Here is a 12589-nt window from a genome sequence, read left to right as displayed (position 1 = left end):
CACTACTGCATATGTGCACCTACAGCTTTATGATCTCTTAGATGCCCTACAAGACCATTGCCTTTATCATGACAGAGACTGAAAGTTAGGTGTGGTCTGTTGGATCTGGAGTAACTGTATTGGCTTTGCGTGGCAAGGTTTTGGTAGTAGGGGGTTATAGGAGTGAGTTCTGTGAGAAGCTGCTAGAAGCTTCCCCTATGTCTGATAGAGCCAAAGCCAGCTGGCTCCAAGATGGACCCGTCGCTGGCCAAAGCTGAGCCAATCAGCAATGGTGGTAGCGCCTCTGTGATAACACATTTAAGAAGGGGAAAAAGTTTCTGCACGACAGTAGCCAGAAGAGAAGAGTGAGAATATGTGAGAGAAACAACTCTGCAGACACCAGGGTCAGCGAAGAAGGAGGGGGAGGAGGTGCTCCAGGTGCCGGAGCAGAGATTCCCCTGCAGGCCGTGGTGAAGACCATGGTGAGGCAGGTTGTCCCCCTGCAGCCCATGGAGGTTAACAGTGGAGCAGATATCCACTCTGCAGCCCATGGAAGACATCATGCCAGAAAAGGTGGATGCGCCCAAAGGAGGCTGTGACCCCATGGAGAGCCCACGCTGGAGAAGGCTCCTGGCAGGACCTGTGACCCCATGGAGAGAGTAGCCATGCTGGAGCAGGTTTGCTGGCAGGACTTGGGACCCCGTGGAAAGGACCCACGCTGGAGCAGTTTGTGAAGAACTGCAGCCTGTGGGAAGGTCCATATTGGAGAAGTTTTTGAAGGACTGTCTCCCATGGGGGGGACCCCATGCTGGAGCAGGGGAAGAGCGTGAGGAGGAAGGCACAGCAGAGACAATGTGTGATGAACTGACTGCAACCCCCATTCCCCATCCCCTGTGTCACTCAGGGGGAGGAGGTAGAGAAATTGGGAGTGAAGTTGAGCCTGGGAAGAAGGGAGAGGTGGGGGGAGGGTGTTTTAAGATTTGGCTTTATTTCTCATTACTCTACTCTGATTTGGTTGGTAATAAACTAAATTAATTTCCCCCAAGTCAAGTCTGTTTTGCCCGTGACAGTAACTGGTGAGTGATCTCTCCCTGTCCTTATTTCAACCCATGAGCCTTTCATTATATTTTCTCTCCCCTGTCCAGCTGAGGAGGGGGAGTGATAGAGCGGCTTGGTGGGCACCTGGCATCCAGAGAAGGTCAACCCAACCATAAAATTAAATCTACCAGAGGTGGTTTGGTTTTATACTGTTTCTGCATCTCTGTATGGTGTTCTAGAGATGTTACTTGGTTCTGCTTACAGGCACAGCTAATGTATGGAGCTCATATGCTTCATATCCTATGAAGGGCTGAGTCTGGTTTTGCTTTGATAGGAGTTAGCAGAAAAGGATCTCCAGTATGGGTCTCCCTAAGCAGCTTTATAGTAGAGGGCAGGTAAAAGCTGGTGTTATTTTACTTGCCTTTGTCATGAAAATTTTGCAAGTGGCCTGTGTTGATGGAGGAGAGAGGCTAGGATGCAAAGTATAGAATTACAAAAGTAATTCTTTTATTCATAGAATCATAGAATATCTCAAGTTGAAAGGGACCCATAAAGATCATTGAGTCCAATTCATTCATGCGCATGCCTTTTGACCCCAGTCAGTGTGTCCCAGTTCCCATTTGTCACTGAGTCCAGTCTGGAACTTTCTCAGTGCCTGCCAGTGACATCTCCCTGGGAGCTTGATATGGTTTTGTGTATATTTGTATATATTGTATCTATTTAATTATTTCCTTTTTTTATTTTATTATTAATATTTCATTAAAGCAGTTTAGTTTTTTCTAAATTCACAAATCTCTTTATCTCTCTTCTTCCTCTCCTTGGAGCGAGAGGTGGGGGAGAGCATCTGTTGTCTTGTCATTGGCCAACCTGGCCCAAACCATGACACATCACTGTAAGTGAAAACACTTAGGCTGGTCTGAATTAAAAGGAGAACCCCTTCTTTGCAACTTTTTGTATAAGCTGCTGCACTGAACATGGCTTTTACAGAGGCCTCTGCCTGGCACTTGCTAAGCAGGTGCTTGACCCTCCCTACTCAGGGTGTAGCTGCAACAAAGGCTCCAGGCACCCTGGGTCAAGGGCAGCTACCAAGCTTGTTAGAAGCTGCTAGAGCTTCCTCTGGTCCACACCCTTTTTGCTCCCCTTACCCCATCCTTACCTGACAGCAGCAGGAAACCTCAAGTTTCTTAGAGGTTTCATAGGAGTTCCCTTGATGATCCTGTAACCCTGTCCCCAGAAGATCTAGAAGCTCACAAAGAACAATGCAGAGATTGCTGCACAAACTGCTACATCTGTTTCCTGCTTCTGTTAGCTGTGTCTCCCCTTCCTACTTCTTTTCCCTTGACTGCTGAGAGTGATATCATATGGTATGGAATATCCCTTTGGTCAGTTTGGGGTCAGCTTTCCCCTCCCAACTTCTTGTGCACCCTCAGCTTACTTGCTGGTGGGGCAGTGTGAGAAATAGAATCATAGAATCATTTAGGTTGGAAAAGACCCTTGGGATCATCGAGTCCAACCATCAACTCCACTCTACAAAGTTCTCCCTTACACCATATCCCTTAACACCACATCTAAATGACTCTTAAACACACTCAGGGATGGTGACTCCACCACCTCCCTGGGCAGCCTATTCCAGTGTCTGACCACTCTTTCTGTGAAGAATTTTTTCCTAATGTCCAGCCTAAACCTACCCTGCTGCAGCTTGAACCCATTCCCTCTTGTTCTATCGCTAATTACCTGTGAGAAGAGACCAGCGCCAACCTCTCTACAACATCCTTTCAAGTAGTTGTAGAGAGCGATGAGGTCTCCCCTCAGCCTCCCCTTCCTCAAACTAAACAGTCCCAGCTCCTTCGATCGCTCCTCATAAGATTTATTCTCCAGGCCCTTCACCAGCTTCGTTGCCCTCCTCTGCACTCGCTCCAGCACCTCGAGATCTCTCTCGTATTGAGGTGCCCAGAACTGGACACAATACTCAAGGTGTGGCCTCACCAGTGCTGAGTACAGGGGGACAATCACCTCCCTCCTTCTGCTGGTCACACTATTTCTAATACAAGCCAGGAGGCCATTGGCCCTCTTGGCCACCTGGGCACACTGCTGGCTCATGTTCAGCCGCTTGTCAATTAGAACCCCCAGGTCCTTTTCTGCCAGGCAGCTCTCCAGCCACATTTCCCCAAGCCTGTAGCGATGCATGGGGTGGTTGTGGCCCAAGTGCAGGACCCGGCACTTGGCCTTGTTGAAGCTCATACCGTTAGCATTGGCCCATCGGTCCAATCTATCCAAGTCTCTCTGTAGAGCCTCCCTATCCTCATGTAGATCAACACTCCCGCTTAGCTTCGTGTCATCTGCAAACTTGCTGATGATACACTCTATGTCCTTATCAAGGTCATCAATAAAGATGTTAAACAGAAATGGTCCCAACACTGAGCCCTGAGGGACACCACTTGTGACTGGCCGCCAGCTGGATTTAACTCCATTGGACTACCACTCTTTGGGACTGCCCATCCAGCCAGTGCTTGATCCAGCAGATCGTATGCTCATCCAGGCCATGAGCCGCCAGTTTTTCCATGAGAATTCTACGGGGAACAGTGTCAAATGCTTTTCGAAAGTCTAGGTAGACAATGTCCGCAGCCAGAAATAGAAAAGGCCTTGACACTGTGCAAGCAATGTTCAGTAACAGCTAAAACATCGGTGTGTTATCAACGCTGTTTCCATCACAAATCCAAAACATAGCACCATTCAAGCTACTATGAAGAAAATTATCTCTATCCCAGCCAAAACAAGAACAACCTTAGCCCCTTATTCCATACCATTTGTGCCATGCTCAAGACCCACACTATCCAATACATCCTCATTAACCATCCCTCCATTCTCGCTCACAGACGTCATTCCCTTAGTTTGTGGGCCACCCATATAAAATGTCCATTGAGTTCATTTAGTCCAATGATTTGGTGGTTGCTCAGGAGAGGTGGTGTGTTGTGTGGAGTTATTGGCCCACCTCAGTTTGGATTAGTTCGTGAAGGACTGTATCCTGTGGGAGGGACCCCACGGTGGAGCAGGGGAACAGTATGAGGAAGGAGCAGCAGAGATGAACTGTTATGAACTGACTGCAACTCCCATTTCCCATTCCACTGCGCTACTCATGGGGCAGGAAGGAGGTTAGAAGAGTTGGGAATGAAGGAGCAAAGTTGACCCTGGGAAGAAGGGATGGAGTGGGGGGAAGGTGGTTTTAGTTCTATTTTTAATCGGCAATAAATTAAATTAATCTTCCCCAAGTTGAGTGTATTTTGCCCGCGACGGTAATTGGTGAGCAAACTCCCTGTCCTTATCTTGACCCACAAGCTTCATCATCTTATTTTCTCCCCCTGTCCTGCTGAGGAGGGGGAGTGAGAGAGAGAGCGCGGCTTGGTGGGCACCTGGGGAAAACTAATTTAATTTATTGCCAATTGAAATTATAGAGCAGGATGGTGAGAAACAAAGACAAAACCTAAAACATCTTCCCCCCACCCCTTGCTCCCAGCCTCAACTGCACTCTTCCATTCCCAAGTCCTCTACCTCCCTCCTGCCCCGAGTGGTGCAGTGGAGATGGGGAATGGGGGGTTGTGGTCAGTACATAACAGTTCCTCTCTGCCACTCCTACCTCATCACACTTTTCTCCTGCTCCAGCATGGGGCCTCTCTACGGGCTACAGTTCCTGCCAGGAGAACCTGCTCCTGCATGGGCTCTCCACAGGCCACAGTTCCTTCGGGAAATATCCACTTGCTCCAGAAATGTGCAGCTCAAACTTGTGAGCACTGTACTCGGGATCCCCAACATATCTGGATGAGCAGACAACTGGTTGAATGGTCGGGCCCAGAGGGTGATCAGCGGTGCAAAGTCTAGTTGGAGGACAGTGACTAGCGGCGTACACCAGGGGTCAATGCTGGGTCCAGTCATGATCAAGACCTGCATTAATGAGCTGGATGATGGGGAAGAGCATACGCTCAGCAACTTTGAAGACAGCACCAAAACTCAGAAGAGTGGCTGATATGCCAGAGGGTCATGCTGCCATCCAGAGGGACCTTGACAGGCTGGAGAAATGGGCTGACAGGAACCTGATGAAGTTCAACGAGGGGAAGTGCCAAGTCCTGCACCTGGGGAGGAACAACCCCATGCACCAATATATGCTGGTGGCCACCCATCTGGAAAGCAGCTTTGCAGAAGAGGACCTGGGGGTCCTGGTGGACACCAGGTTGAATATGAACCAGCAATGTGCCCTTGCCGCAAAGAAGACAAATGGTATCCTGGGCGGCATCAGGCAAAGTATTGCCGGCAGGTCGAGGGAGGTGATCCTTTTCCTCTACTCAGCACTGGTGAGGCCACACCTGGAGTACAGTGTCCTGTTCTGGGCTCCCCAGTACAAGAGATATAGAGCTACTGGAGAGAGTCCAACAAAGGGCCACGAAAATGGTTAAGGGACTGGAGCATCTCTCCTATGAGGAAAGGCTGAGGGAGCTGGGTCTGTTTAGCCTGGAGAAGAGAAGGCTCGGGGGGATAAATGTATATAAATACATGAAGGGAGGGTGTCATGGTTTAACCCCAGCCAGCAACTAGGACCACACGACTGCTCGCTTGCTCGCTCCCCCTGCCCCCCCAGAAGGGTTGGGAGAGAAGGAGGGGAAAGGGAAAAAAAATAAACCCTCGTGGGTTGAGATAAAGACAGTTTAATAGAACAATAATGGAAAAGGAAAATAACAATAATAATGGTAAAAGAATATACAAGGCACAAGTTGCTCTCACCACCTGGTGAATTGGTTGCCCAGCCCGTCCCAAGCAGTGACTGCCGATTCCCGCCCCCCGGCCAACTCTCATTTTTATACTGAGCATGACGTCTATGGTATGGAATATTCCATTGGCCATTCTATTTTTCTTTCTATGCTCCTTCTCAGCTTCTATGGGAAGCTGAAAAAAGTCCTTGACTAGTATAGACATCACCTAGTAACAACTAAAACAATATGCATTATTGACATTCCTTTCACACCAAATCTGAAAACACAGCAACCACTAGAAAGAAAATGAACTCTATCCCAGCTAAAACCAGGACAGAGGGTGCAAAGAAGACAGAGCCAGGCTCTTTTCAGTGGTGCCCAGTGACAGGACCAGAGGCAATGATCACAATCTGAAACACAGGAGGTTCCATCTGAACATCAGGAAACACTTTTTCACTGTGAGGGCGACTGAGCACTGGAACAGGTTGCCCAGGAAGGCTGTGGAGTCTCCCTCCTTGGAGATATTCAAAAGCCAACCTCAACCGTTCTATGATTCTAAAATAGGAAATTTATTGAATTTTAAGCTTTGTTCAATTTTAAGCTAGAACAATGATTACATTAAGACAGATTGCACAGAATAATCTATCCAAGTAGTTCCAAATACAGAGGCTTCTAACTAATGACAGGCAGCTTGGAGAATGGGAACCAGGCCTCCATGACTAATGCACAGAATCACGTGCTAGGCAACACACTTCTCAGAGTGTGGAAAGATCCATTCTGTGATTCTTTGATCTTACCAAGGAGCCTGCCAGACAAGTAAGAATGAGACATTTCAAATGAACAAACCAAACCAGAAAACTGAGCAGTGAGATGAACCCAAATATATTTATGTTTGGGGTTTTTTCTTTTCCGTGTGTAAAATGAGAGTGCTAATATCGCCATGTGAACACTGGACATTATCTATAGTCATTACAGCATGATGCCGTGAAATACACACACCGAGCCTGAAATCTTGACCTTACTCCTATTGATGGTCAGTTTATTTTTATTTTTTTTTAACACAAAGAAGCCTCTATAACTCAGAGCCTGTGGAAGCTTCTCAGGTGTGTTATTTACACAGCTGCTTCTTTTTGTTATATCAAGGGGTTATTTCTCTGCCTGTGGTGGTTGCATAATTTATTTGTTGTTGTGAAACTGTTAGCTATTAATACTTCCTTTCCATGGAAGAATTTAGCATTTATTTAGAACAGTTGGTCCAGAGAAGTCTAGATACAGACTAATTTCACTCAATAAGTGCTCTGTTAAGAGAAAATATTATCCCCTGGAAGGCTGACACATAGGGCATAATTTTTAATTTTTTCTTTAATTTTTAATCAGGAATGCTGTTACACAAGCAAAATTATCCCAGAGCTGTATACCAGTTACAGATATAATTGCTGTAATTATACTGAGTTTCCCTAATATTATATGGAATTTACACAGCACGAGGCATTAGCTTTGAATATTTCTCTTGAAACATTTCAAGAGTTTCTTAATGAACCATCACCAAGGTGTTATGTCAGAATATTCTTTCTTGTTTTAAAAAAAGAGACAAATTATGTTTGGCTATTTTCTTTTTCATTTGTTTGTTGGCAGCTGCACACAAATGGTGCAAATACAGTATGTAAAATGACTCTGGCACCTTCCATAAATTAGTTGGAATTTTCCAAAGAGACAGCTCTAGCGTATCAGTTGGCTTGCTTACAGAAATTAGCATTTCTCTACCTATTAGTGCTATTACTTTTTGCATAGATGGTAATGATATAAAGCTTCTCTACTTGATGAGCATATACATGTCTAATTCTCTGAGATGGGTTATATGTTAATTTGCAAATATTTCTGCACTATCTATCTTTGTTGAGAAGCTGTCATTGATTAATAATATTGTATTTCAATACAAGCTACAGAGAGGCGTGTTTATATTTAATAGGCAATAGCATTAATTTAAAGTTAGGGAAGGACAATTAATCAAATTGAATAACAGAGATTCTACATGCAAGGTGCCATTCTACCTCTACATCCTTTACGTACATTCAGTTTAGTTTATATTGGTAGCATTTCCAACCCCTTGAATAACATCCTGGGTTGGTAGGGCAAAAATCATGGCTTAAAGCCACCATACCCCATGCAAGTTTGGTGACTCAACACTAACTCCTATTTTGCGTTGTCCATAAGAAGGTATACAGTAGTACATTTTCTTAAAAGAACAGTATTCTATATCCATGTTTATATCCATGTGTCAAATCTTGTTCCCCTTGAAATTTGCAATGGTATTGCCACTGGCTTCAGTGATGCCATGATTTGCCTATTTGATATGTAAACTAGGCCGATCACCACTATCCCGGATCAGGAAAGCATTTAAATGGGTTGAACTTACTCCAAGTTTGCATAAAGATGCTTCCATGAATCTGGAGGTAAGGCCTTTCATTTTCCAAACTCATACACATGCACAGGTATGGAGCTTCAGTGGAATAATCATGACCTTCAGATAAGCAAGTGTTAAGCGACTGCAGGATCAGGACACAAAGCACTGACCTTTTGATCAGAATGAAAGCACCTTCAGAGTATCTTACAAAACCAGTTTGATTGAATATCTACTCTGTCCTCTGTTATATGTTTAATTATTTTATATAGACATTGTAAGTAAATAAATGTAAGTTTTCCCTGCAAACTACACTATGAACCTAGTGAAATGCATGTGCTCTAATATTGCAGTAGCGCTATTGCATTCACTTTCAGGGGAAAATATATGATGAACCTTTCTGAATGGCATGGTGGTGTTTCTGCATGATATGACACAGGCACAATGACTAGTGAGAACTTAGCACAGCCTTCTAGGTGGCACATTTCCCCAAAGGTGGGTCAATTGGTTTCCTGGGAGCAGTGAAGCAGGATTTGTTCCTGTATAAATTGCCTTAGACTAGAACCACCATACTTGAAACTGTTTACTCTGGTATGAATTCAGCTAAGGCCCTTTTCTTTGCGCCCTTCTGCGTAAGCTGCTGTGCTTGTTGACTGACTTTGTTAGCTGTGCTTTGGTGAGTCTTGAAGGGAGCAGGGAGAACAGGAAAGAGAACTGGAAGACTTATTACATACTCGCTCCTTCAACCTACTCTATAGAAATAGGAATAGCTAACTTTAATAGTCAAGAGTACTCCCACCAAAACTTAAGATTTTGGGAAGGATTTTTTATCACAAAGGATCGGCTATTTGGCAGTAGCATTTCTGTACCATTTCATTCTTGTACAATCTCAGAATTTGTTGTGCTAATGGTATAGCAGTCTTCATTTCTAAAAATTAACTTACATTATGAGAAAACTCAAGTACTTTTGTTGATTTATCACAAAAACATAGTATCAGATTTTCTATTTGAAAATATCTACACGTCACAAAAAGACATTGTACTGGATCTGGATGGGGAATTTCTTCATAGCAGCCCGTATGGTGCTGTGTTTTAGATCTGTGGCTAAAACAGTGTTGATAACACACCAATATTTTGACTATAGCTGAACAGCGTTTGCACAACGTGGAGGCTTTTTCTCTTTTTCCCCACTCTGTCTCCCCCCCCAGGGAATAGGCTAGACGTGGGCAAGCATTTGGGAGGACACACAGTTAGGACAGTTCACACAAATTGACCAAAGGGATATTCCATGCCATATAAAGTCATGCTCAGCAATAAAAAAAATAAAAAATGAGGGTTTGGTCTTTCCAAAGTAGCCGTTGCTTGGAGACTGCCTGAGTGTCAGTCTGCTGGTGGGAGGTGGTGAGCGATTGCTTCTCCATCACTTCCAGGTTTTTTTCCTCCCTTTCCTTCACTTAATAAACCGTCTTTTTCTTAACCCACATGTTTTTCCTCACTTTTTCTCTTCTAATTTGTCCCACATCCTGCTGTAAGGGGAGTGAGCAAGCAGCTGGTGGGTGTTTAGTTGCTGGCCAGGGTCAACCCACTGCAGACATATAGAAAGCTTTAAAGAAATAAATACGAAGTTCAGTAGGGCTTTTTCCTCCTAAAAATGCTATTAATTCATTTCCAGATTTTAAGACTCTCAAAAATTACTGCTTGACTTTAACACAAGCCAAATACATATCTTCACATATAGAATTCAAGCTGCCCTTCCACAACTTAAAAAACCTAATGACTACTAGACAGTGCTACATGTCAAAAAAAGAGAGACTTATAAAGTACCATAAGCCAAGAACAAACCACAGTGTGGGATCTGCAGTGTGATTTAGAAGTCACTTTCAGCAACAGCAGTGCTACCACACACAGACACACACCCACACACACATTGGCAAGATAGAGGCATGACACAATTTATCTGTTTTCTTCTCTATAGGTGTCTGAAAACACTCTTCTCGACACAAAACTGGAAGAGCAGAAAAGGTGATGAGGAGGAAAAAAAGGACAGGTAAAGAGGTAGCAGCAGCCTGCATATAGAGGAGAGAGTGTCTTACCCTGGCTGGCCAATGGGGATAACCTTTCATCTTAGCAAAGATCAAGTCTCCGGGTTTGAAATCTCCACTCATGTTTTCACAGCGATGTGACGCCTGTTGCTACGAGACGAATAAGGTGGAGGGAGGGATCTGCACCTCTTTTTCCCGCCACCGAGGTGCTTCCAGCCGCTCAAGATCACACTGCTAGAGGTTAAAAACAGCAGGGGATAGGAAGAGGATGCCAACAGAGCGCTCCACCAAGGGCAGCCCCCACCCCATGTCATTATCCTCCCCTTCCACCTTCTGGCTAGAAGAGGGATACTGAAACCAAGCTGTCAAATACACCTACACCTACACCTACACTCACGCGCACAGACCCCCTCCAAGCGCAGACACCACCCAACCTCATCTCTGACCCCCAGAGATCCCTCTCCGCCCATGCACAGCACTCCCCAACCTCATCCCAACCTGCTTACGTTCACACACGTGACTTCCCCCTCTGCTCGTGCTCTCACTCCCCTTCCCCATGCAATCAACACCATACGCATATAAACGTGCTTTATATAATATACATATATAAATACAACATATATATATACACACCCCTCCACTAAAGCTTCCCCGAAGCCAACAGTACTCCCACCGTATCATCTACCCCCACCCCACACATATGCGCACGCGCCAGAATGGGAAGAGGGGCGGAGAAACAAAATTTTGCTTGCCCTTCCCCCATAGCTTCAACCGTTGCAGTCTAGTTTCTACCACATTCATGTCCGGTTCCACAGTTTACTTCAGTCTGCGGTAGAAAATACCACTATGCTCCCTCTCTCCCTCTAGAAAGCTTGTTGATACTAACCGGAGCGAAAAGAAAAACAAACAAACAAACAATCAATCAATCAAAAAAAAACAGGAAAAAAGAGAAATAAAAATAAGCAAGCCCTGCTGAAAGGAGCTTAATCCCTTCTCGTGTGGGCGTGTAGAAGGCTAAAGGGGAAAAGAAAGAAGTGATATTGTCTTCCTGCGTTAGAGAAGGGAAAGATACCCTAATTTGTGTTCTCCCCCTATAGAGCAGATGAAATCGTTCATTCCTTTTTTCACGGCTGCTTGGGGAGGAGGGGAGGAGGGGAGGAGGGGATGTGGTATTTCTCACAGTTGGGAATAGGGGAAAGAGAAGCACTTCCGTAGAGGAGGCAGTGGCGGCTGCGTTCAGGCAAGGCGGAGGGAAGAGACGATCAGCATGTACTAAGTACTGCAATGTTCGTCTAGTAACTTCTCTATTCCAGGCAGTGGTTGTGACGTACTGGCCTTAGCAAGTTTGACCTGCTTGCGCAGGCAGTTACCTGGGAGGGAACTGCCTCGGACAGAAGCCCGCAGGCAGCTCCTGGCGACAACTGTGCAGAAACAGAGAGAAAAGTCTGCTGAGAAGTACTGATCCTGGACTGCTGGGGGCGGGGGAAAGGTTTGTTCTGTCTGAGGCGGCTTCATCTTGGCTTCAGGAATCTGTGTCGTTTCTTCCCTTAGGTACGCAAAGCTGTGTTCTCTGCCACCTCCGAAGGGCGATGGTTATTGCTAGTGATAGTTCAGGTTGGCAATTCACTGCTGCTTTGCAAGTACACTTTTGGGGCACTGAGGAAAAAAAAGGAAGAGATGGTTCTGGGGCCGTTTGTAAGAGACGTCCTCCTCAAAGCAGGGTATAATCAGAACACCAACATGAAACTGCATCGCAAGCTTTCCACAGAATGAAAAGCAAGAGAGTCAAGGACCAACTGTAGTTAAGCAATTACTTTTCATCCAAACATTTTATTTTGGTGATGGCTCACATGCAATACGGAATACCATTTTTTTCAGAACTGCGTGTGACTAATTCTGCTAGTATTACATTATTACAATTAGCTGCAGTCTGGTAATTACAGAGTTTCATGACTAAGTCTTCAACCCTTTTCATCAACTTTTTACTTGTGCGTGCTTCAGGATGTACTTATGATATTTTTGTACCTTAGATCTCCAAGTGTGTGGCTAGAAAGTTACTCAAAAGATTGCACATAGTTTGTCCAGAAATGTGGAATGCCTATGTTTGTTCCACTGTCTCTCAAAAGTAAGATGTACTGGCTCAGGAATCACAGAACATGACATGGTTACAGATCATTTGAAATAGTGTTCTTTATAATCAGTGAGAGAGAAAACTGAAATATGTGTAATTTAAATATGTGAAGATAGACTTGAGATGCGATATTCAATCCTGACTCTGGAATTTCTCAAATCTTGTTGGTGCTTAGCTCCTGTGATGTTCTCATAATGATATTTAGCTAAAACTAATGGCATGATCAAGTTTAGGCTTATTTTTGTGGAGGCGGAAA

The 12589-nt window shown here is 44.9% G+C and overlaps 1 protein-coding gene across 17 annotated transcripts in view; it reads right to left on the bottom strand.

The window, feature by feature from the left end:
- LOC141735525 (lens epithelium-derived growth factor-like) overlaps positions 1-11434 on the bottom strand; it is a 115148-nt gene extending 103714 nt beyond the window's left edge. For 5 of the 17 annotated variants that reach the window (XM_074568468.1, XM_074568466.1, XM_074568476.1 and 2 more), the window contains exons 1-2: positions 10836-11402; positions 10254-10436 (exon numbers count right to left, since the gene is read on the bottom strand). In XM_074568468.1, the coding sequence (XP_074424569.1) occupies positions 10254-10325 (72 nt within the window). In that variant the 5' untranslated portion in view covers positions 10326-10436; positions 10836-11402. Of the gene's footprint in view, positions 1-10253; positions 10703-10835 lie in introns of those variants that run through there. The other 12 variants (XM_074568467.1, XM_074568465.1, XM_074568469.1 and 9 more) reach the window with 7 other exon arrangements.
- Positions 11435-12589: the final 1155 nt, after the last annotated feature.

Source organism: Larus michahellis, chromosome W (genome assembly GCF_964199755.1).
Source record: "Larus michahellis chromosome W, bLarMic1.1, whole genome shotgun sequence".
NCBI classification, from domain to species: domain Eukaryota; kingdom Metazoa; phylum Chordata; class Aves; order Charadriiformes; family Laridae; genus Larus; species Larus michahellis.
This window is presented reverse-complemented; position numbering and strand designations above follow the sequence as displayed.